Source organism: Micrasema longulum, unplaced genomic scaffold (genome assembly GCF_059751315.1).
Source record: "Micrasema longulum isolate JH-2025_06_02 unplaced genomic scaffold, ASM5975131v1 h1tg001591l, whole genome shotgun sequence".
NCBI classification, from domain to species: Eukaryota; Metazoa; Arthropoda; class Insecta; order Trichoptera; family Brachycentridae; genus Micrasema; species Micrasema longulum.
Window position 1 is genome coordinate 178,703 of NW_028278773.1, and position 27,718 is coordinate 206,420.

Consider the following 27,718-nt stretch of genomic DNA (forward strand, 5'->3'; position numbering starts at 1 on the left):
TAGAAATTAAATGCAGAATTGAGACAGCAAGAGCTCCTTTTAATAAAATAAAATCCGTCTTCTGCAATGCTAATCTCAACTTGAAAATAAGGCAAAGATCGGTAAAATGTTATGTGTGGTCTGTATTGTTGTATGGCTGCGAGACTTGGACTCTGAAGGTGAACACTATGAACAGGCTGGAGGCTTTTGAGATGGGGTTGCATCGCAGAATGCTTAAGATCTTGGACAGACCTGATAACGAACTCCTAAGTCGAAGTCTTAAGTCGAGCTAGAACGAACAGAGAGCTCTTAACCACCATAGAAGTTCGTAAAATTTCGTATCCGGGGCATATAATGCGTGGAGAAAAGTACCACTTGCTTCGTTCAATTTTGAAGGACAAGATTGAGGGTCACCGAGGGGCTGGAAGAAGACAGATGCCCTGGCTGCGAAATATACGGGACTGGACTGGCTTCAGGACTGTGGAGCAAATTTTCCGGGCAGCACAGGACAGAGAGACTTTTGCCAGAGTGATTGCCAACGTTGGGGATACCTGACAGGGCACTTAGAGAAGAAGAAGATCCATTATAATATTTAAGTATATTATTTTGAATTTATTTAAAAATCACTCAGCGGCTATTCTCGGGTATACCCTGCAAAAGTAAATCGAGTAATGACCAACTGAAGTTTCGTTTTTTCCATAGATATAGTTGGAGGGCCGGCAATCGATACAGGCTACTTATCATCCCAAAAAGATATCATTCGAGCGGATTTTTTTTTATCGTCAATCGACAAAACTACATGATTGATAAACTTATTTCTCATTAAGGTGATCCTTAACGAAAAATTGAAAAAAATCATTAAATATTGACAAAACAAAATATGTAACAATTTAGTAAAACCACAGTGGGACAGCCTAAACAAAACCTTCAATTAAATATTTGCGCTGAAATACTTGTATCAGTACACCATATAAAATATTTGGGAATAATTATTGATAAATATTTTAAATGGACAGAACACATAGAATACATAACACAAAAAATTAGAAAACTTTTCCATATCTTCAAGTCAAGATGTAACATCTTATCCCTAATTAAACTCAAACAACTATATTATATTTTATGCAACTCAATTATGACTTATTGCATAATAGGATGGGGAGGCACTAATAAATCAATATTAAAACCTCTCGAATCTGCTCGAAAATCAATAATTTAAAAAAATAATTTAAAAAAGTACCCCAGCATCAAGTTATTTAAGGAATGTGTTATCTTAGATATAAGGCAATTATATATTTTTAGAATAACAATGTCATTAAAATAATAATCATTAAAAAAAATAATTAAAAAGCCCTTCAGGTACCCCAGCGTCAAGTTGTTGCAAGTGGCAATTATATATATATATATATAGAATAATTAAATTTGTGAAAGCAAACTATTCTACCAAATCCCAAAAGGAACACTCCCACACTACCAGAAATCAAACTAGAGGATGGGTCATGGGGTCATGGGGTCTATCACAAACTCTGAATTCGGGCAAAGAAATTTCAGGTTTCTGGGCCCCAAAATACTCAATGTTACCCGAAAATTGTAAAACCATGACCCGGATTCAATGGAATAAATATGTAAAAAATTGGTTACTGGTTTAAGATAGAGAAGGATCGGAAAATTTACTCAAAATACATTCTTAAATAATAAATGGTATATATTTATATTGTATAACTGTATAGTAAATTAACTAGCAGGTAGTAACGTTATTGTTTATTTGTGCAGAAAAATGTCTGCCTTAAAACAGGTTGTAGGGGAAGGGTGTACAAAATGACATAGATTTTTTGTAAAATGAAAATAAAATAATTAGTAACATATTTAGTAAAAAATCTCTTTCGTTCAAAATGTACAGTATTTTTTAACATGTTAGCTTTGATGTTGTAGGAAAAAATACAAATCTATCAAATAAAAATACAAAAATAAAAACATACTGCAAAATACCGTTTTGCCCCACCGGGTGTACAAAATGACATACGATATATACTTATATGGGATGAATTTTCAACACGTTTTAAAGACAGAATTGATAAGTTTTTTTATGAATATTAAAGAATTCAAATATTAAATGCACACTTCACAAATAAAAATCTTGTTTTTTTTATTTAAACGAGCACATTCTGCATGAGCCCAGTTTCCACACTTCCAACCATGTTTCACCTGGTTTTGATCTCGTATATAACTCATTACAATAAATGCATGAGCAGTCATCTTCATCGTCTGTAAGTAGAAAGTCTTCAGTGTCTGAATCAATAATCAATTTTTTACATATACCTTGTTAACACTTTTCCGGGATATGTTTTTTGTTGATAAATTTGGGGTTGTATTCAAATGTCATGTTTTACGCACATAATTGCGAAGCATAATTATTCTTCTAAAGAAAAAAAAGTATTAAGTGGGGAAAAATGACATAGTATGTCATTTTACCCTACCGGTACATATGTCGTTTTGCCCCACTACGTGAGTTTTTAAAAACATTAAAAAATATCACATTGCACTTTGTAAATTTTAACAGAATTATAGTTTTTCATGAAGATTAACAATTACACAACATATCCTTTCAGTTTGTGTTGTAGAATAATACAAATAAAATAATGATAATACCTTCGGTGTCCGCGCAACAAAAATATTGTTTTATTTCACAAAGTAACCCGCAACACGTCCTCCTCGGGCGGTCGCCATAAGCGTCCTAAATATTGGTGAGTATTTATGTGTCGTACCAGTGCTCATTCTTGTGCAGGTTCAAACATGACCAAAATATTGGTGAGTATTTATGTGTCGTACCAGTGCTCATTCTTGTGCAGGTTCAAACATGACCAAGATTTTGGTTTCTGAGATATGAGTACTATGTCATTTTACCCGCCTTTGTCATTTTGTACACCCTTCCCCTACCTAGTTTGGCAGACTAGACATAATCCAGAGAAATCTATTACCTAAGTGTGTATGTAGTAGATAAAGTAATTGTTATTTTTGTTAATAAACTACGATTATTATTATTATGGATGACGCTATATTTTTTACTGAAAAATGCCATTTTTTCTTTTATTTTCAGTGGAAATTTTACAAATCTTGGTTTGCGGAAACTTTATTGATTGTAAAAAATACCATTACACTATAACTTAGGTCATTTTCACAAAAATGGTGTACAAAACATAGGTTTTAAGGAATTTAATAAATTGCCACAAAAATTTAAAGTACCTATTTCAAAATATAGAAACAGGACGTGCGAATTGAAGAATTATTTTTTCCAGAAGTACTTTGAATAAATAATGTTAGTTTATAGAGAATGCGCATCTTGAACATATACCTTTAATAATTTACCGTTTTTGCTTGTATATGTAATTTTTAATACTATTTAAATGTTATTTGTGTTTTTTTCTTTTTATATACTTTTTTTGGCTTGTATACATAATTTCAATACGTTTTTGATAAAAAAAAATTAACCTGTATTGGGTGTGCGCATATTTTGTTAATTAAAAAAAATGATTTTATTTTGTACTAGTTCAGTATGTATATATACATACATGTAATTTTTAAACTTTTTCAATTTTCTTTCCCAGATTGCATAATGTAAACATTATTTTGAATTTATTTCCATGCCTAGTATTCTGTTTATTTTGTTATTTTCAAGTATTTTTCATACCCTTTTTAATTTGTAGTATATCATAATTTTAATTTTTCTGCTTTTGTAAATAATATAATAGTTTAAAATTTAAAAACGTCTTTAAAAAAATTGTTATCTGTATGTCCCTAAATGAGTTTTTTTTAAAAAAAAACTCCTTGGGAATATTGTATACAATTATGTATAATATGTTTTCAATATAATAAAAAAAAAAAAAAAACAAAAAAAAAAACAAAAAATAACGTATCTTATTTTTTTTTTAAAAAGTTGTTTTTTGTTAAAAAAATAATAATAATAGTAATCAATTCATCCTACGTAATGTTGCAGTGCCGTGTGGTTTGTAGTGTACACCTGAAATGAGTCTATGTTTCCTAAATAAACTTAAAATAAATAAACATGTTGCGCGTATTCACAATTTACATTCATTGTCTATTATGGTCCGTTACATTGTTACTGGCCAGTAGACCATACCGGCTAACGTCAATGCACCACTGGGCAATATCGCCCACCCTGCCCCATCGTCATTATTCCGCGTCCGCTGCATATTTGAAGCAACAAAATATTTTTTTTTTTATTTTTTTTTATTTAAATCTTAAAATAGGGCACACATATCATACATATTGTTATGTGTGTTCTAATAATAACATTGCAAATATATTTAATTTATAAATTGTTTATCACATATGTCTTGACCATTATTTTAAATTTTGATGTTTTTTTCTTCATAAATATTTTTTTCCATTTCGTAATACTTTTTAATTGCTTTAAATAAAATTGAATTTTGTGACTTTGCTTTTTCCTAAATGGAAGTCTAATTTTGTTCTTTTCTCTAGTATTGTGATTGTGTTCATGCTGGTTCCGATCAATTTTTTTCAAAATTCTGTTTTTTTATTAGAGTTTATAATTTTATGAACAAATATCATTGTATTGTAAAATATTCTTTGTTTATATGTTAATAATTTCATTTCATTTACCATCGACTTTACCCTCATATATCTGTTTTTTTTCAAAATGATTCTAAAGGCTTTATTTTGTAATACAGTTAGTTTATCTATGTTTTCTTTGTTTGATAAAAATAAAATGCTACTACAGTAGTTACGTGTGGTTCAATAATTGCTTTGTATATAATGTGGCAATTTTTATACATGAAATAATTAAGGGGATGAATAAAATAAAAACAATAATAAAATTTAAACAACAATGTCATACATATGAAACAAGGGGTAAAAAAAAGATAAGATTACCAATGAGGAAAAAAACAGAATCTCAAAACACATTGTACAAGGGATTGAAGCTGTACAATGATATTTTGAATTTGTCCAAATTTTTCTAGGCAAGGACTGGATTCAACTCCCTGGGGAGCTGTTTATATTAACATATTACAACAGAGATGAAGAACATTTAAAAGAAGGTAATATAGAAGTCTAGGCATCTACAGGGCTTATGACCTGTCAATGGCTGGTTTAAGTGGCCACTTTACAGACTGTGTAACATTCACCATTCTGCCTATATTTAAAAATCTATATTCCTTAAATTCTTTTATCTGATGATGTTTGTGAAGTTAAAGAGCTGAAACCTTTATTTATGCGGGTGAAATGCATCTCTGTTGTAATATGTTAATACAAACAGCTCCCCAGGGAGGTGAATCCAGTCCTTGTCTACAAACATTTGGACAAATTCAAAATATCATTGTACAGCTTCAATCCTTTCAAATCAAATCCCTTCAATCCAAAAATTATCCAACGTCGCACGAAAAAAATATATATAACAACAACAACAACAAACCATCACGCCGTTTCTCCGTAGGGGTAGGCAGAGAGGATAGAACGCCATAACACTCTATCTTGGCATACAGACCTCGCTTCCTCTACATTCATACATCTTCTTATGCACGCACGCCGATTATTCCTACTTTTGACATGTCCATCTTCAAGTATTTGATGGACTTGATCGTGCCATGTCTTTCTCGGTCTTCCTCGTTTTCTGCATCCATCAACATTTGCATCGTAGATCCTTTCAGTCGTTCTTTCGCTGTCCATTCGCTCTACATGTCCAAACCAACGCAGCACTTTCCCTTTCTTGATTCTGTCAATAATGCATGTCTCAGCCTTACACACTTCACGGATCTCTACATTTGTGCACCTATCACACATCGTTTTACCACACATTCGCCTGAGGGATCGCATTTCAACAGCATTCAACAATATATATACAGCTAGTATTGTATTTTTTTTTGCCTACCTAAAAATAAAAATAATTAAAAACATAAAAACACCCTATAAAGTTTAAAAACTCTACTAAATCTATGCTCAGAGACCAATGTTTTAATATGAATCGGCCGACATAAATCGAGATCTATCCGCAGCTCCGTGGTTGCGTAGTCAGACAGGATTGTAATGTAAAAAGTTTTCAGTTCGCGGCCGGGACATTAAATTTATTGACGGCATTTTGGCATAACCGGTTTCGGGCGCGCCCCGAGATGTGGCTAATGGCGATTGGCTATCATTGTGGACCATTATGTACAGTCGAAAGAATTCCCACACTTTCGATTACAGAAACGTATAGCTCTGTACTGGCGGATGAAGAATACAGCTCAGTGTGTTTGTTTTTTTAAGTTTATGCAGATAAAAAATATAAGTATACAATTTTTTCATTTGTTTATTTTTCAATGCACGTAGAGTTTTCATTACCAAAATACATTTTAAAATTAAGCTATACCGTAATTTGGAAAAAATGCCCACAAAGACTTCAGCGTGTGAATATTATTACTAAATACATTTTTTATATAAATTTAATACATATATTTACATTAACGTGTCCATTACGCAAAATAAAAAAAACAGATATTTTGTACATATTATTATTTTAACACTTTATATACATATACTGCTTATATACATATAAGGGCGGGCATATTGCCTTAAGGCAATTTCTTCCTACCTACCCAAACCGTTCAGTTTGAGAAAATTACAAGTACATGGACATATTGAGTCTTACAATTTTATACAAAAATTAAGAAAATAAAAACACATTTAAAAAAATAACATTACTATAAATAGAGGAGAGGGGATGGGAAGGAAAGAAAAAGTATAAAGGAACAACTTAAATATTTAGATAGTGACATTTCAATCTTGATTTAAATGTAAATAAAGAAGGGGCGTCTCTAACATTAGTGGGTCGATGATTATTCTACGATCGAGCAGCTACTACTGTGAAAGAGGAGGCAAGAAAATGAGAGCGATGAAAGGGTATTAAAGGGGTTTTCTCGTTACTAGAACGAAGAGATAGCCCGTCTTGTGATAAAGGTTGGAAGAGCTCTCTCAGATAAACAGGTGAAGTGGGATTATTAAAAATATTGTGAAGAAGTCATAGAATGCGAATGTTTCTTCTATGTCTGATACTGAGCCAGTGTAGTTGCGTGCGATACTCGGTTATGCGGTCGAATTTGCGAAGATCAAAGATATAACGTAAACAAACATTCTAATTTCTTTATTATAATTTCATTTTATATCATTTTCTTTTTTGTATACATTTTTTTATTATACAAGGTGGCCGGAGAAGTGACGTCCAAAGGCAAAATGTAGGCGCCTCATATTGAGGGGTATCTGAATCGCCTCCATGTATGTTCCGCGATGTTGTGTAGTTTTCGAGTTAAGAAAATTCTTTAGTCGTTCTCACCTTGTGGTTACTGCTACTAGTGTCGCCATTTTATCTCTAACGGCTAATTTTTGTTAATGTATACACTTTTTATCAAAATTATCCTTAGGAATTTTCCACCTCAGTATCTTTGAAAAGTGATTACAGGGAATAATAGCCAATCAAGTACTATTTTTTTTGTATTTTTATCAAAGCTTAGAGTCTAAGCCGTTTTTAAAGCTACTCAGGAAGTTGGAAATTGCCTTTTTAGATTTTTTAATTTAAGTTAAAAGTTCAAGTCTGACTCGATCGAACTTATATGTTGCATTTTAGGTAAAAACTTTTGTCCAATGACTTGAGTATGCCCAAACGCTGGCAGAATGGCTGGATTTCCTCCCTAGGGAGTTATTCACATTTAAATTTGTTGCAACAGAGAGGGAAAACATTTTTGAGAAGGGAATATGGAAAAAATATATATTTATATATACTAGTATGGACACTTTATTCACTTAAAAAAATCAAATTTATGGTAATATAAAGAAATAATATATTGTAGATAAATCGGGGTTCGTACTGTCAGTACGGTCGCAGTGAGTCACATCTTGCTGGAGGATGCGATTCTGTAAAATGCTGCAAACGCCCAGTTGCATTCCATCGGCAACACTACTGACTAGTCCAACTCGTTAGCATCCACGCCGCGAACCCCGGGCAGTGGGATCACACTCATAGCGGTGTGTTAGTCTCACAGCAGATAACGAGAGGATGAAAGGCGAGTTTTTGGCGCCTCAAAACCAAAACCAACCAGCTAAGGGAAGGTAACCCCGACAGAAAAATCCACCAGAAAAGGCAACGGGAAACCACTCTGGTCATCTTTTCCCAGGAATCACTACGGCGAGTACATCAATAAGCAGTCGTCCTGGCTGCGAAATATAAAAGTAGCGCAGGACAGATACAAATGCTTTCGCTGTAGTGATCGCCAACGTCGGGGGGACCCGGCAAGGCACTAGAAGAAGAAGATAAATCGTAGTCCCGTTTACCGCACCTCAAAACTGAGCACGTATCGGCATTTCGGAACATCCGGCTTTGTAATACCTCTGTAGATAGATAATAAAAAAAGTAGCCAGAAATTAAAATGCACGCAACGATCCATGGAAAGACAGATGCTCCGTGTATGTCTAAGAGACAGAGTAAGAAATGAAGAAATAAGGCCGAACCGGAGTTGTGGATATCATGGATCGTGCAGCGAAATTGAAATGGCAATGAGCAGGACACTCGGCGAGGCGAGACAAAATGATGGCAGGTGGACACCCAGAATAAAAAAGTGGAGACCATGGGCAAACAAAAGAAGTGTTGGAAGGCCACAGAAAAGATGGGTCGACGACATCGCCTCTATTGCCGGTAAAACGTGGATGATGAAAGCGGGTGATAGGAAGGAATGGAGACGTTTGGAGGAGGCCGCCATCCAGCAGTGGAGAGAATAAGGCCGAAGAAGAAGAAGATAGAGATAATAGATAAGTCAAGTATACCGTCTCGATACATACCGATGAAGATAGCGGTTGTATTCGCCCCCCAGCAAGATCTACTTCGGTCCACTGCCCGAGCAAATCTTCAAGAATCAATAGTCATATGTCATGTGACACCTGATCGAATGTCACCTGTCGTTCGCAGCGTAACAAGACACCTAACTCAGCTGAGGAGTTAGTGATGCATGACGCATGACGCATGACGCGCGTCACGGGTTATGGTTCAAGGTACGCAGGAATGAAATAAATGATTTGAAAATGTTCTATATATGTCGTATTATACCTACGCCAGTCATGATTACTCTCTACGATCGTATAATATTTTTTTCTCTTGTTTAAAAGGAGAAAGGAAGGCTAAACTGTAGCTCAATCACAAATAACTATCGACGTGCTAATAAGCGACGTGATAACAATTTATCATTGTGGTTTTTTTTTATCGTATTCGCGATCACAATGCAACATCCGTGAACACCTAATAATAATAATATTTGGCTGATTTATATTGCGCCACTTTTGTAAAAAATCACCTCAAGGGCGCTTTACAATTGTATACCTAAACTTACATTCTAACTAAACTAAAGTGGTATTTTATATTTCCAGATTTGAAATTGAGGGTATGATAGTCTAAAAAAGTGGGATTTAGTTGGGATCTGAACTGACTGGGACTGTCGATGATTCGTAAGTTTGAAGGCAATTGGTTCCAGGCAGAGGGGCCGGCGGCGGCAAAAGCAGGATCTCCAAATCTAGTGTTCGGGGAGCGCAGGATTTCGACAAGTTTTCCTCTTCCTGAATCAAATGCTGACCTAAGAGTAGATTTTCTTTGACAGGTATTTTCCCTAATACAAAGGTCCGATAGGTATTTTATGTTAAATGTGAAAATATTTACGTTCCGCGACGTATAATCCTGCTGCGCATCACATATTTGAATTTCACCAGTGTAAATATGGAAAATATTCCAGAACTGATATGTTTGTTTATTTATTTATTATTCATCATGCTATTTATTGCATTTACCTGGCAGTTGGCAAGTCAAATGTCAAGAAAAGCAGTCGCCATAGTAATTGTAATTTCATTTTATTTATTTATTTATTTGACGGACTTATGCAGTCCGTTCTAACGATGTAAATACATTTTTTTATAATAAATACAGGCACTAATAAAATAAAATACAATAAAAAAAATTAAAGCAAGGACAAAAAAAAATTAAAATTACTACCTCAAGACAAGATCCGGTTTATCTTAGTGATTTTATAATCTATAAAGACTTGCACCAAAAAGTCCAGATCTTGTCTCGAGTTTACAATACGACACCATCGGAACATTGATGCATGCGAGCCATAGTTTGCGCTGTGTTGATCGAGGAACAGCACATCATTATTGGAAATTTTTTACTTTCTTGTATTAGATACTCCTTACTATTTTGCAAATGTAATATATTGTATTATTTCCTATAGTAAACGTTGATTTTTCGCCAGTGAAATGTATTTCTTTACGACGAAAACAAAAAACAAATCGACACGAGCGTTGACTTAGAGATTACACACGCGTTGACTTATGACTGCGATAACTTAAGCATGTTCATTATTATTAATTATGATCGCTTAAATGCTTAGCATGTTTTAAGCGAGTCGATAGGTATTTGTGATTGAACTTCTGGGGTTACTCAACTTAGTCGACAAAAAAAAACTTTTTATGTTCTTTTTCATTATTATTTATATATTTTTTTTTAAAGTGGATTTTCGCGGGCACGCTTTATTTCTGTTTCATTGTTTTTACATATATATAGAAAAGTATAATTAATTAATTAAAAACTGAATAATACATAAAAATATGATAATCTTACAAAAAATTGGCCAATTAAAAATAATAATAAATTGGCCTATAATTTTAGTTAATTTGTAAATATTGTTTTTTTTTTTGTTTTCTTTTTAAAAGTAAAATAACATACATAAACAAAATAATGCGGAAGTTTGTTGTTTGTGTTTATTTTATACGAGATCTGAATGCAAAGATAGAGTGATGTGGCGTTCTATTCTCTCTCCCTACCTTTACGGGGAAACGGCGTAATAGTTTGTTGTTGGTGTTATTGAGAAAAAAAACATTTCTCTAATGCCATAATTCAGAGAGAAAATTCGTGAATACGTTTGTATTAAAAAAAAATCGGACCGCGTTTCCTCTTTAAATTAAAAATAATTAAGTATACCAAATGTTACTAAAAAATCTTTGGTAAAAACCGTATGGATAAACGTAGACATGATGTTATAACTTTTCATTGGTAAGTAGGTACCTGCCTAAATACTTGTTTAATGATTGAATTCCAAATCTTAACTACTATTACCATCACGCCATTTCCCCGTAGGGGTAGGCAGAGAGAATGGACCGCCACACACACGTCTATCCTGGCATACATTCCTAGCCTCTACCACATTCGTACATCTTGTCATACATGCCCTTCGGTTCTGTCTGCTTTTGACATGACCAGACTTAAGATTTTGGTTTATCTGATCATGCCACGTCTTCCTTGGTCGTCCTCGCCTCACGTTGCCGTTCATTTTCGCCATACATACTTGTTTTACCATTCTTTCGTCGTCCATTCGTTCTACGTGACCAAACCATCTCAGAGACCCTTTCTTAATCTTATCAATTATACTCGACTCAGATTTACACTCTCGCCTGATTTCATCATTCGTAACCCTGTCACACATTGATTTTTCCACACATTCTTCTAAGAGATCGCATTTCAACCGCGTTCACTCGGCTTTCATCATTCCTCTGCCAGTTCCATGTTTCACTTCCATACATAAGTGTTGGGACTAAAACTCCGTTGTGCACTGCCAATTTAGCTTCGATTGGCATATTTTTATTTGAAATTACTGTGTTCAGTGCTCCGTTCATTTTGTTGCCCGCATTCACTCTTATTTCAACATCTTTTTCTACTCTTCCATCCCTTGAAAACACCTTTCATGAAAACACGTCGTACATTGATCCAAATCTTTAAGTAAAAAATATTTAAATATTTAAATTGAGTAGGTACCCCAAGTACTTGTTTATGTTTGAATTCCAAAACATAAAATAATCCATTATTTTTAAATAAAGAATTCTTTCAGCAAATGTCAAAATCTGTTCAGGGATGCATTTTAATCAGGAGTGCGATTTTCAAAAATGTATCGAAAGTTAGTTGATATGATTTTAGTATAAAGAGTAAAAAGAAATAAATAGGTAGAAATTATAAGGAATTCATTGAAATAATTTATTTATTTATTTTATTTATTTATTTATTTAAAGAAAACAACAGCCATTACAACAAAAAATACAGTATATACAAATAAACCAAAATTTTAGGCCAATTATAGTTTTCTATATAAAAACTAAATAGAATGTAAAAATTTTTAAAAAAAAGCGTACCTGTATTAAGCCACTCCGTATCATATCACTTGCAAAAAATAAAAAAAATTAATAATAACTAAAAGTACAAAATTTAATTTATTATTATAATTTTTAAACAATTTAAAAAAAAATCATTTTACGGATCCCCACGGAGTAGCTTCAGATCAGCTTTTCCTCTTAGACATAAATACAAATGTACAAGTATATAACAAATTAAAAATGTTAAATAGATAGTACTGATTAAGTAAAATAATCTAACTAGGATCCATAAAAAAACGAATTTTGTTTGTAAACATTCAAAAACCAGCTTTTTTTATACACAAAAAAAACCTCCGTCAATTTTTTTGTATCCGCATTCTCGGCGAATGCAACCCTGGTGATGGATAAAAAAACCATTTACGCTCCTAACTTTTTTTGCACTTAATAAATTGAAGATTTTATGAGCTATAAACTTTCTCGCGGCAAAGGCGTACATTTATCTGAAAACCGCACGTAAGTCGGTCTGGTAGTTATAGAGTCCATCGAGGAGAACCATTCAAACATTGCCTTTTATCCATATAGATATAGCAGGGATAGCGAACGAGGGCCCGCAAAAAATCGGAAATTCTTTCACGCATCATCATTGTCTTGCAAGTCCTCCAATTCGGCCTCCATCAGCACTTTGGCTATGCCGAACTTAACAGAAGCCTGTTTTCTTCGAGAGAGCTTCTTAAAGGAATCAGCATAACCCAGAAACAACAAATCGACACCATCGCATCTCACTTCCACCTTATCACCACTGGGATCTCTTCTTTTGACATGCAACAGCTTCCTATTGGGGCCACCAAATTTATTCAATTTCCTTCGTGGTTGTCGGGCAGTTTGCACGTCTTCTCTCGGGCAGGGGATATCGTTTTGGCTTACCGGGGAATCATTTCGCTCGATGTTTCCTCTCTCGTCAAGCCAAACGACCTCTTCTTTGGTGATGGTGGTCTGGGATTCATCCACACCGGAGTCGACGAAACTCATCTGGCTCGACCAGACCCAGTTGGACAGCTTTTTTGATTGGCCGATACCCAGTTTCGCCTGTTTGTACTTTTTGTACGTGTCTTTCAAATTCTTCCATCTAGACTTCAACGCGTTGACTGAAAGTCAAATTACAAAATTTGCTTTTAATTTTATTGATTAGTATTTTAACTATTGTAAAAGCGTCCTCACATGATAAAAATAAAACCAAGATTTAAAAAAATACAAAAAAGCAAAATATGAGTCAAAATAGCGTGATTTAAAAACAATACATGAACTTGAAATAGACGTAACAAATAAACTAAAAGACAAAAATATTCCAATGAAATTATTTGCCTAACCTAAAAACGCACAATTAGGAATAAAAAAATAATATGAATGTCTCCGCATTCATTATACACATTGTAATGAAAAATTTGCCTATACAGAAGTACTCGGAAATAAAGGAGTATTATCATTCTTAGTGGTGAAGTCACTGCGACCTGTGAAGATCTATTGTGACGGGTCCGCGTGCACACTTCTCGCCCTCTAAGCCCAGGTTTATAAAGATTCTGGCTACTGTGTGGAAAGCGAGAGTTAACATTTGACTAAATCTCCCCCTCCAAGCCCAGATCCGTAAAATATCGGGCTATTGGGTAGAAGGCGAGCTCTTTAACATCCTCGGGTTTGATTCCCCGAAGACGAGGCTCCGTTTAAATAATAAAAGAGTAAGTAATGCTACAAAATAACAGCAGTATATACTGTGAAACAATAGTACTACTGCGAAATAATAGTAATATTTGTTGCAAAATAAAATAATAGTCGTGTTTGCTGCAAATTAATGACAGTATCGACTGCAAAATAACAGCAAAATCTACTGCGAAATGATAGCAGTACTGCGAAATTATAGTAGTTGAAAAATCATAAAAGTATCTACCTCAAAATAATAGCAATATCTACTGCGAAATGATAACAGTAGGTACTGCAAAATAACAAAAGTATCTACTTCAAAATAACAGCAATATCTCCTGCGAAATGATAGCAGTACTGCGGAATAATAGTATATACAGCAAAACCTAGCAGTATGTACTGCGAAATAATAGCTGCACAGAACGATGATAGCAACATATCGAAATAATAACAGTATCTACTGTCAGATAATTCAGCAAGTACTGCGAAATGATAGCGATATTTACTGCGAAATAAAACAGAAACTACTGTAAAATTTCGAAATCTAACTTAAGGCCTATTATGCTTATTTATTTATTTGACACTTTATATACATATACAATATATATTCATATAAAGGCGGGCATATTGCCTTAAGGCAATTTCTTTCTACCTACCCAAACCGTTCAGTTTGAGAAAATTACAAGCACATGGACATATTTTAAACAAAAATTAACTAAAAAATTTACACTAACTATGAAGAGAGAAGAGAAGAGGTGATAGGAAGGAAAGAAGAAAGAGAAAGGAATAACTCAGACATTTAGAAAAAAGACGTTTTAATCTTGATTTCAATGTAAATAAAGGAGGCATCCCTAACATTAGTGGGTAGATTATTCCACAATCGAGCGGCTTCTACTGTGAAAGAGGAGGCAAGAAAATTAGAGCTACGACAGGGTATTAAAAGGGTTATCTCGTTACTAGAACGAAGAGATAGCCCGTGTTGTGAAAGAGGTTGGATGAAGTCTCTCAGATAAACAGGCGAAGTGGTATTATTTAAAATATTGTGAAGAAATGATGGAATGTGAATGTTTATTCTACGCCTGATACTGAGCCAGTGTAGTTGCGTGCGATATTTTATGCTTAACATGATAACGAAATAAAATAAAATTATAGAAATTTCCATCACACACTAAAGTGAACACCTTAATCGGCTATTGTAAACAAACTTATTACCTAGTCACCTAGAGATTATGCTTGTTTGTTAAAAAAATACTTACGGTCTTCATTATTGAATTCTGTACGAATATCGTTCCAAGCTTGCGTCTTCTGCGAGTTGTATTTATAATCCGTGAAACCCGCCATATATAGTATCGGTCGATTCCTGACGGATGCAATTAGTTTTTCGGTGATATTAATGTCCATTTTGAGCGAGCGAATGATTGTTGCGACAATTATAATGCTGAGTTTCGCACCAAAACAGTGTCAAGCGAGAAAGAAACAAGAGCGGACGTGACGCGAAACGAACACAAAATGGCGAACAGTGAACTAACGGATGAAAGGGTGGCGAGCGTGGTGCGGTCAGACTACTAGGCACAAACATAACGCAACGAAAATGGTTACGATCGTTTGGACGAAATGTCCGTTTTTGAGCTACACTGGAATCACTTTTATTTATTTATTCATTTTATTTTATTTGGGAAATCTACAGTTCTAAATATATATTTATAGTAAACAAACAGATATAGTGTATAAACTCAGAACTAATAACAGATTTCCACATAGTATACAAAGTTAGTAAAGAAAATATATTACATATTAAATAAATACATATAATTTATAAATATAAAAATGTTATTTTCATGTACTCAATAATCAAAGATTTTTTAAATATTTATTTTAAGAACATTAAGTTACTGTAAATTGGGCGGGATCAGAACAAGAATGCTTGAAGAGAGGATAAGGAGGGGAAGGGAGATGTACATATTTATTATTATAATGTCTACTAAGTTACATAATGCATTTTTAGTGTAAATTTTAAATCTGACAGAGTGATGTTTGTGTAATCTTTTTACACAGTTTCGAAATAACACGGTACAAATACTTTATAGTGCCTGTTATTAAATAAATTTTTACAGTATTTTTTTTATTTTATTTTTATTTATTAAGGAAAAACAACAGGTGTTATATAAGAATACAAAATATAAAAAATAGTACATGCATCCAGTTTAAGTTTTTCACAAATATAATGAAGAACATGTTACACAGTAAAGATAAAAAGAATATATTATATAAGACATGAGTAAAAAAGGAGCTCGTAAGAAGGTTAAGGGATGAGGAAAAAGAATTATTATTGACCCATTTGATTGTAAAAAAAAAACATTTAAAATGCGCGTCTTAAAACATACTTCTTTGTCTTATACTTAGTTTCAATAATAAAGTCTTATTTTATCTTATTTTATTTTACTTTATCTCTAATTCTTAATATTTTATTTATATTTATTTATACGTAGGACATGGACGACCGAGAAAGACGTGGCATGATCAGAAAAATCAAAATCTCAAGTCTGGTCACGTAAAAACCCGACACAACCAAAGGGTATGTTTGACAAAATGTATGAATGTGGAAGAAACTAGGAATGCATGTCAGGATGACGAGTGTGGGGGTCCATCCTCTCTGCCTACCGCTACGGAGCAATGGCATGATGGTAGTAATTTCTTGAAAATGTATGAAACTTTGAACGATGTCGATGGTTGTTTTTCCGAATCAACCAATGAAAGAGTGTTGTGATTGATTTCCCATTTGCGGAAAGTCAATCAATCAGCAGAACTCACCGAAGGCAACTTGTGGCACGCGGAGTAATTTCAAAATAACACAACTTTAAAAAATCATAGCGCTGATAAAACGGTACATAAAAATATTTAAAAGTTTTTTTACTCACTGAGATAATCAATTGACAAATAAAATAAACCACTGAACTTCCTCATTGACATTCGTATTCGCGATCGTTTCGGCTTCGTCCAAATTATTTACGAACGAAAACTCCAATGCCATCCCGTGCTAGGCCCACCGCTCGATAGCGGAACGGCTCGCGAGCGAGACGAAAGATGGGCAGCATCGCGTGTTAGAGCAGGCGGTTTCGCTTTTGTTTCGCGTGTCTTGAAACTTGCACCAAGCGTTAACAAGAGTGTGAGAGGGAAAATATATCTCCTCTCTCTTTCGCGTACGTTTACGTCACGTTGCGTCGGTGTCGGTCATGGGAGTAATATTTAAAAAAATAATTTACTACTGTATTTTCACTTCAATGAGTTTTCATTGATTTGTAAATAAAATTTCTACTTGATTTAGTAACTTTGTGATTTTCTATGTTAAACAATATAACGAATATTTACATCAACAATATTTTGAGTTTGTCCAAATTTTTGTAGACAAGGACTGGATTCAACTCCCTGGGGAGCTGTATATATTAACATATAACAACAGAAATGAAGAACATTTAAGAGAATTAATATAGAAGGAGTTCCCAGGGAGTTGAATGAATCCAGTCCTTGTCTACAAAAATTTGGACAAACTCAAAATATTGTTGATAAATCCACATGGTCCATGAAGAAGTATAGAAATTAAAAAAAAAAAACATTTTCAGGCGTTGCTTATAGTCCTTAAAATGTAAGATGATTAGAATGACAGCTGTCAAACTCATGTCAATAGTGATGAGAAATTACTGATCACCGATCATGCACCGATCAAATCGATTTTATCGGTTTTTTCATGCAAACATGAAACTCTGTTTCCGAAAATTAATACGAAAAACGCAAAAACAAGCCTATTATAGTGTGTTAAATACAATTATTCACCAAAAATAAGACATTTATACTTTTTTCGTGAACATTATCGAACGTTTTTTTTTTTATTCGATCAATTTACATCAATCAATTTGTCCATCTCTAATGTTTTTGCAAAATGATGTAACTTTGTAAGAACGTCGTTAATAATTAGGTTTATTTTAGTTTTTTTTTAGTTTGAAAGCTGATTTTATATATTTATGTGATTTATATGTCGAGAATTGTATTAAAAAAAATAAAAATTTACCAAATACGAATGTTTTTTTGTGTGTCAATATAAATCACTCCTTTAAAAAAGTAAAAATTCCCTGCTATTCGTAGCTAACGATATGCCCCACTAGTGAAATTCCCAGCTAGCAATATTCCCAGCTATGGGCGTTCGTGGTTAACATGCTCCACTAAAAATAGTTATTTTTTTAGCTACAGAAGTTCGTAGCTAACAATATGCTCCACCAGAAACATAAAAATTCCCCGCTATTCGTAGCTAACGATATGCCCCACTAGTGAAATTCCCAGCTAGCAATTTTCCCAGCTATAGGCGTTCGTAGCAAACAATATGCTCTACTAAAAACATAAAATTTCCCTGCTATTCGTAGCTAACGATATGCCCCACTGGTGAAATTCCCAGCTAGCAATATTCCCAGCTATAGGCGTTCGTAGCAAACAATATGCTCTACTATAAACATAAAATTTCCCTGCTATTCGTAGCTAACGATATGCCCCACTAGTGAAATTCCCAGCTAGCAATATTCCCAGCTATAGGCGTTCGTAGCAAACAATATGCTCTACTAAAAACATAAAATTTCCCTGCTATTCGTAGCTAACGATATGCCCCACTGGTGAAATTCCCAGCTAGCAATATTCCCAGCTATAGGCGTTCGTAGCAAACAATATGCTCTACTAAAAACATAAAATTTCCCTGCTATTCGTAGCTAACGATATGCCCCATGAGTGAAATGGGAGTTTCACTCATGGGGCATATCCTTAGTGCTAGTGATATTCCCTGCCAGTTATGACCGATCACGAGTAACGAGTCCGTTAACATATCATTACAGAATGGCTCAGACAATATCCAGTTTGCTGTTGCGTAACATGAACTAGTACATATATGTATGAACATTTGCCAATTATTATTGCTTACGGTAACCGCCCCACTAACATGCATTCTCAGACAACACTTACGATTTCTGTCTGCTAACTGCTAACTAGACATGATCACGTAACATCGATTTTTCTTTTTTGCTGTCGCGGATTTTTTTATTTCTTTATTACTGACTAGCTTTTACCCGCGGCTTCGCTTACTTGGTATTAGGGAGAAATCATTTAACAATGTTTTGAGCATAGAATTAAGAATAGTCCAAAAGGAGCGTAGAATCATATTTGAACACATCGGACTGTGTCCAATAATTCCCCCACTTTCGCCGCGCGCATTTGTGATGTCGCCGCGTAATGTTGCACGATGGGAAAATATATAATTACAACGCAAGTGAGGTAAAAAAAAAAAGCAAGCAGTGTTTCTCTAAAATTTTATTGTCCACGCGGAAATATTGATCGACACAACAGAGTAGACAAGTAAAGTGTCATTTTTAAGAGTAATTAAATTAATGAACTTTAAACTTAAAATATAAAACAAATTTTATTTTACATAAAACGGATATTTTTATATCATGTTAAATAATATTTGATGTTTTATTTATTTATTTATTAGTTTATACATACATTGTTACAAAAATGGCACAAAAACACTCTGGCAAATTCTGCTTGTACTGGGAGTAGGCTCAGTATATGAAGGGTCGGCAAGCCAGAAATATTAATAGTTTTAAAGATAATATCGGTCAAATGTCCACGATAGAGTTGTTTAATCCAAGATCCAATTTTCATTAGTTCTCTCGTTAGATGAGAAAAGTACGGTAAAAAAAATCACTACCCTGGCAACACTAACGAAATTTTCATTTTGTTTCTTCGAAAATCTGACAGATGGAAAAATAATTCAATTTTTATGTAATGCATTAGCTACATACACATTTATTTGCTAATTACACATGAAATGTGATTGCATCCTGTTTCTTCAGGAGTTGCGTACTGAGCGACGTCTACAAATAAACTAATGGGTCAAAACGTAAACCTACTCATTTATGAGTAGTTTAGTCGCCTTCTGTTTGATGTGCGTATGCGGCTTCTGGATTATTCTAAATTATATGGTTCTATGGCATGTTCAAATGTTTGCAGACTGGGTGGATTTCCTCCCTGGGGAGTCATTAAAATTAACAAATTACAACAGGGGTGGAGAACATTTTAGAGAAAAAAATATAGAAGTCTAGGCATTTACAGGGCTTATAACCTGTTATTGGCTGGTTTAAGTGGCCACATTACAAACAATGTAACATTCACCATTTTGCCTATATTTGAACATCCATATTTCTTCAATTCTTATATCTGTTGATTTAAGTGAAGTTAAAGAGCTAAAACCTTTATTGTTGTGAAGAGATTCATCTGATCGAATTATTTAACATACTAGGCAACGCCTGAAAACAATTTTCTTATTTTTAACTTCTTCTTGGACCATTTGCTTTTATGACAATGTTTTGAGTTTGTCCTAATGTTAGTAGACAATCAGATGGAAGAATTGAAGAAATATGGGTGTTCAAACATGTTAGTTGAAAATATATGAGGATACATAATAATACATACATGTATTTCAGTGGAGAACAGGAGTACATTTTTATAAGTATAAGTTGTATTAAAATACTCTTAAAATTAGAAGAAGTTAGAAAAATATTTATTTAGAATACATATATAAGTCAATAAACGGTAAACAATTGAAATCAACATAGTATTATTTAGGTATTACAATTTGAAGATAGTAAATTGATACACTGCCTTTTAAAATTCAAATTTTTTTATTTTTTTATTTTATTTTATTTTGGAATGCCAACAGATTACAATATTTATTAATTACAGTGTAGGTTAAATTATATATTAAGATCCAATTACAGGCCTTCTCGTAAGCTAAAAGATAAATATTACTAATAAGAAGTTAAGAATAGATATTAAATTTAGATATGTATGTACATTTTACAGTGCGGATAACATAATAATAAGTATACATACATATGCAGCGAGTATAACATTTGCGATAATTATTGAGCCTTATAAGAAGAACAACTTAATTGAAGAAAATAATAATTATAAAAATAAAATAAATAACTCAAAAACTAAAATAAAATAAAGTGTTTATAATAATTAACCAAATATCAAACTCACATACACATGTACATGTACACATCCATACACAATCTAACTGCACAGGTAGGTATTTCGGTTAAATAAGATATTATATAAGAGAATATTAAAAAACATATTTTTAAAAAAATAAAAAATATTAAAAAAAATTAGTGAAACATAAATTGATTTTCAATTACTTTTCTAAAATTGTTGCATTTTATATTATTAATATCAATATGGTTAAATTTATTGTTATACAGATTGCAAGTTCTACATATATAAGAATTTTGGCAAGCATTAGTTTTATATTTAAAAATATGAAATTGGTTTTTGTTTCTGGTCTGCGCTACAGGGATCCTAAAACCAATTAGGGATAGGAGCTGTGGACAGTCAACCTGATTATTCATAATTTTGTACAGATATACAAGGTCAGCTACGTTTCTACGGGTTTTCAGTGGTTTTAGGTTAAGATGAGTGAGAAATTCATTGGTTTCATTTTCTGAAACCCTTAATTTAAATCTGCAGTATGATATAAATTTTGATTGAATAGATTCAATTCGATGAATGTATTTTTTATAATGAGGGTTCCAGGCAGGTGACGCAAATTCTAACTGACTTCTTACATATGTACAGTACAATAGTCTAATGGTTTGTATATTACTAAAGTCATTGCCTATGCGAATTAGGAAACCCAACATTTGATAAGCTTTTTTAACGATTGCATTAATGTGAGCTTCAAAAGTTAATTTAGAATCAAGTATAATTCCAAGATCGCGAATTTCGTTTACTCTAGAGAGGATATTGTTATCAATTGTGTAGTTAAAATTAGTTTTTGTTTTATTTCTAGTGAAGGTCATTACATAACATTTATTAGTATTTAGTTTAAGGTGATTTAGTTTGCAGTATTCATTTAGCCTAATAAGATCTTCTTGAAAATTAGAGCAATCTTGTTATATTAAATATATCTACGTCATTTGCGTATTCATTTGCAAATGTATGAATTATCCTTATTGGCGAGTGTGCACTGTAGTTCGTTAAATATTCTAAAACTGCTATTTTCATTTATTTATTTATTATTTATCATATAAACTTACAATATTAGAAATCAAACACTGGATTCAGTCTACTGAACACTTTGTTTTATTTTTACAAATATAAAAAATATAAATGTAAAAACAAAAATTTCGTGACAATTGTTTCGCCTTGTTGGGGCATTTTGAAATCATGAAAATGCATCATTTCTAAAATTATAAGTTTATGGAGTCCTACAAAATAAACACCAAATCAATCAATTATTTATCATGCTATTTATTGCATTTAGCCGGCGGTTGGCAAGCCAAATGTCAAGAAAAGCAGTCGCCATAGTAATTGTAATTTATTTTTTACTTTTTTGTATTAGATACTCCTTACTATTTTGCAAATGCAATATATTGTATTAGTTTTTATGGTAAACGCCGATTTTTTGCCAGCGAACTGTATTTATTTACGAGGAAAACAAAAAACAAACCGACACGTGCGTTGACTTAGAGATTACACACGCATTGACTCATGACTTGTCCATTGTGATCGCTCAAATGCTTAGCATGTTTTTAAGCACTACGATAGTTATTTGTGATTGAGGTTTAGGTGAGTATGGTTATGTCGGGGTGTCCTACAGTTCCGGGGGCTGAATATCGATTCACTTTCAACCCTTACACGTACCTGCCTACACCATATAACCTACATTCCTGATCATTAGGGTATCCTGTCCACGAGCCTACCGGCCTGCCCATGACGGCTAGGCGTAGGTACCTAAACACCAACCTGTTCGGCCTCACCGCACCCCCCCAAAGGACCTTTACACGAAGTTCGTTGAAACTTGAAACCAATTATAGCTCGTTTTGAACTAAGCGCGTTTGAACTGAACACAAGCTAGCCACAAAAAGTGGCTCGGTATTATAATTTAGTAAAAGGTTCACAGAACCGTAAATAAATAAATAAACACTCACATATGCATACAAAATGAAGAGCAGGTAATCCTTTATATTTCGACGTGTCCTACGTAAAGTATGATTAAACGTGAGCAGCGAGTCCGCACTATTGGAAAAATGAGATGTGTCGGGAGCGGTATGGTAAATTCATTTTTTTTTTCATTATAAACAATGATTAATAACAAAAATAATGTGACCTCACTGGGGTTACCCGTGCCGAGAACACTTAAAAATATACTTATTTTTAAATATTTTTACATGTGAAAATAAACAAGAGTACTTATATACAGATATAACTAACTAACTAACCATCACGCCATTTCCCCAGAGGGGTAGGCAGAGAGGATAGAACGCCACACCACTCTGTCCTGGCACACTTCCTTTGCTTCCTTCACATTCATACATCTTCTCATGCACGCACGTCGATTATTCCGACTTTTCACATAACCACTTTCAAGAATTTGTTGTACTTGATCATGCCATGTCTTTCTCGGCCTTCCTCGACTTCTACAACCAGACACATTCGCATCATAAATCTTTTTAGCCGTTCTTTCATCATTCATTCGCTCCACATGACCGAACCATCGCAAAAGACCTTTCTTAATTTTGTCGATAATGCTTAACTCAGCCTTGCATTCTGCTCTAATTTCGACATTAGGGCACCTATCATACATTGTTTTTCCGCACATTCGCCTGAGGGATCGCATTTCAACAGCATTCAGTCTACTTTCGTCCCTTTTTTTCCAACTCCATGCTTCGCTTCCATACATTAGGGTTGGTACCAGAACTCCATTATGAACCATTATATCCATTATACAGATATAATTAACAAAATATTCAGACAGTTTTAACCACTACGTATTAAAGTTTATATTTATTTTATGTACATCTTTATTATTCATATTATAAAACGCACAATAAAATAACAAAAAAATAGCATAAACTACACGTTTGTGGAGCAGTTGATTCAATATTGGTTTGGGCGAATGAGACAAGTAGCGTGGATGCTTGGACTAGAGAGAGGTAATTATTCTTACGCTGATATAGAGTCAATGTCAAATATTTCAAGTCTACAAAAACGTAGAACTAATATTGATTCCATATATATGTTCGACATACTAAATAGTATAATCGATGTTCCATCATTACTGGGACAAGTAAAATTCAAAATTCCGACTTGTAGGTTAAAAAACAATGAAGTACTGTTCATCGATCAGCATAGAACAAACTATGGCCGTAATTCTCCTTTCCTCGACTTTTTTGGTTCAAGTTTACAACGATTTAAACGAGCACTAAATAAATAGTCCAGATCTTGTCTTGATGTCCCTTATGTTTGTCAATGCTTATTTTCTTTTTTTAAATGTTTTAAACTATTCTTTTATTGTAATATTTAAACCCTATAAATTGTATAAATGGACAATGTCAAGGACTGGATTCAACTCCCTGGGGAGCTGTTTATATTAACATATTACAACAGAGATGAAGAACATTTAAGAGAAGTCCAGGCATCTACAGGGCTTATGACCTGTCAATGGCTGGTTTAAGCTCTTTAACTTCACAAACATCAACAGATGAAAGAATTGAAGGAATATAGATGTTCAAATATAGGCAGAATGGTGAATGTTACATAGTGTGTAAAGTGGTCACTTAAACCAGCCATTGACAGGTCATAAGCCCTGTAGATGCCTGGACTTCTATATTACCTTCTCTTAAATGTTCTTCATCTCTGTTGTAATATGTTAAAGATTAATAATAAAAATAATGTGACCTCACTGGGGTTACCCGTGCCGAGGACACTTAACAATATACTTTTTTTTTTAAATATTTTAACATGTAAAAATAAACAAAGAAGACTTATTATCTTCAATAATATGTTGATTTTGTCTAAATTTTTGTAGACAAGGACTGGATTCAACTCCCTGGGGAGCTGTTTATATTAACATAGTACAACAGAGATTAAGAACGTTTTTGAGAAGGTAATATAGAAGTCTAGACATCTACGGGGCTTATGATCTGTCAATAATTCATTGAGACGAATCTTACCCGCATAAATAAAGGTTTAAGCTCTTTAACTTCACAAACATCAAAATATGAAGGATTATAGATGTTCAAATACTGGCAGAATGGTGAATGTTACACAGTGTGTAAAGTGGCCACTAAAACCAGCCAATGACAGGTCATAAGCCTTGTAGATGCTTAGACTTCTATATAACCATCTCTAAAATGTTCTTCTGTTTTCTGCAAATTGAGAAATGCCGTTTTTGTGAATATTTTTATCAGAACAGATTCAGACATCTACTGAAGAAATATTCCACAAATCACAACGTATTACACCAAAGCAATTATACGCTAAAGCTAGGGTTTCCTAGGACAGCGGTGCCCGTATTTTAACGGCCGTAGTGAACGGTGATGCGGTAGACAGCCGTCGTAACGTCGAATAGAGAGTGGTTTCCTAGGGAAACGGTGTTAGATGGTGTTGATAACACCGTTTTCCTAGGAAACCACACTCTAGTCACCGTTACGACGGTTATCCACCGTATCACCGTTCACTACGGCCGTTAAAATACGGGCACCGCTGTCCTAGGAAACCCTAGCTTAAAACAATACTCACAGATTCAAAAACTACTTTTACTCAAATGAAAGACATAACCCCGACAATACAACACATCCAAATAATGCAATCCTCAAAACTGGAAGATTAAGAGTCGATAGTGTGTCTTCGTGATCGTTCGGGGAATTTATCTTCAACTATACCGTCATAGTGAAGGTATGGCTGTCGTATCTTCCGATTGTAATCGTCACCTTTCTTATCTTATTTTTTTTTGAGAATCCCCGACGGACCGTAAATTGAAAATACCAATCAAACTAATCTAATCAAAGTTTCAAATTAGTAAAAAAGGTCACACTGCAATTTCTCAGCCGGAAAGACGTAACACACGTACAATCAACCCTTTGATTAATTTCCCACACACTTCACGCATAATTTAACGTTTTGTAGATTATTGTATCGCGTGCACAAAAAAGTCGAATCGTTCTGAGACACGAAGGGGATAAAAAAGTGTTCAGCAAATGACAGTGATTGGGCACATCAATAAAAGGTGTGAACCAAGCGACCTTGTTAACCAAATTGAGCCACCGACTTGCCGAACCCTCATTGCCAATTTGCATAATTTATACCCTCATATTCGAGTAGTTGTTTTGAATTTATAGCGTTTTGAAAGGGGCGTATGAAAACAAAGACCCCAAGAACAACTGACTTTGTCCAAATCATTATAGACAAATCCAACTCCAACTGACTGCAGTGTAGTTCGATCACCTGTTGCATGAAGGTAAGGAGTTTAGTCTTACGCTTCGGACACCAGACCAGGAAAAGTGAAATATTGCAGTGTTAAACCACCAGTAAAACATTTTTTACGTTTTAACTTTTGTTCAGGCCGTAGCTCAATCATAAATAACTATCGACGTGCTAATAAGCGACGAGACAAAAAATTCTCACCATGGTTGTCTATCGTATTCGCGATCACAATGCAAAATCCGTGAACACCTAATATTAAATGTCAAAATATTTACGTTTCGCGACGTATAATCCTGCTGCGCAATCACATATTTGAACTTCACCGGTGAAAATATGGAAAATATTCCAAAACTGCTATTTTTACTTATTTTTTACTTATTATTTATCATGCTATTTATTGCATTTAGCCGGCGGTTGGCAAGCCAAATGTCAAGAAAAGCAGTCGCCAAAGTAATTGTAATTTAATTTTAAAATTTTTATATTAATAAAGATACTCCTTACTATTTTGCAAATGCAATATATTGTATTATTTTTTATAGTAAACGCCGATTTTTCGCCAGTGAACTGTTTTTATTTACGAGGAAAACAAAAAACAAACTGACACGAGCGTTGACTTAGAGATTACACACGCGTTGACTTATGACCGCGATAACTTAAGCATGTTCATTATTCAATAATGTTTGAGTATGTCCAAATGCGTGCAGACTGGCTGGATTTACTCCGTAGGGAGTTATTCGTTTTTAAATTTATTACAACAGAGAGGAAAAACACTATTGAGAAGGGAATATGGAAGTCTAGGCATTTACAGGGCTTATGACCTGTCATTGACTTCACAAAAGTCAACAGATGGAAAAGATGAGGAAATGTTGATGTTTAAACATGGGCAAAATGGTGAATGTTACACAGTGTGTAAAGTGGCTACTTAAACTAGCCAATGACAGGTCATAAGCCCTGTAAATGCCTAGACTCCATATTCCCTTCTCAATAGTGTTTTCCCTCGCTGTTGTAATTAATTTAAATATGTTTATTACTGTTCATTGTGATCGCTCAAATGCTTAGCATGTTCGATAGTTATTTGTGATTGATCTGCTGGTCGTATTTTTTGCAAAGCGATAGTTGGAGGACCGAGGAGATGAAACCGCGCTAGCAGAAGCCTTCAGACGGATAGAGTTGGAGAATGCGGCTCTGGGTCTAAAAACAAATAAAAGTAAGACAAAGCTGATGATTGTAGACAGAGCTGGCAGTCTCCTAAGGACAAGACAGATGCAAGACCTTTAACTGATAGATGACTTTGTATACCTCGGCTCGCTTATCTCCAACAACGGCAGTTGCAGACCTGAGATTGGTCGCAGGATTCAAATGGCCAAAGAAGCAATGAACCGTTTGAAGAAGATTTGGCGAGATCGAGGTATATCAATAAATACAAAAAAGCGGTTGATGGAAGCCCTGGTATTCTCCGTTTTCCTGTATGGGGCTGAAACGTGGACAATGCGTGCCTACGAGAGGAAGAGGATTATTCATTCGAGGTGTGGTGTTGGAGAAG

At 34.0% G+C, this 27,718-nt stretch overlaps 2 protein-coding genes across 2 annotated transcripts in view; both read right to left on the reverse strand.

Moving 5' to 3' along the window:
• LOC148274761 (uncharacterized) overlaps window positions 1–27,718 on the reverse strand; it is a 125,647-nt gene that overhangs the window by 82,730 nt on the left and 15,199 nt on the right. The gene's annotated exons all lie outside the window — the stretch shown is intronic.
• LOC148274762 (uncharacterized) lies at window positions 11,990–15,338 on the reverse strand. The gene is made up of 2 exons (XM_088236634.1): window positions 15,123–15,338; window positions 11,990–13,316 (listed from the first exon to the last, which is right to left on the reverse strand). The coding sequence occupies exons 1-2, from the start codon at window positions 15,265–15,267 to the stop codon at window positions 12,802–12,804; spliced, it is 660 nt and encodes a 219-aa protein (XP_088092760.1). The 5' UTR covers window positions 15,268–15,338; the 3' UTR covers window positions 11,990–12,801.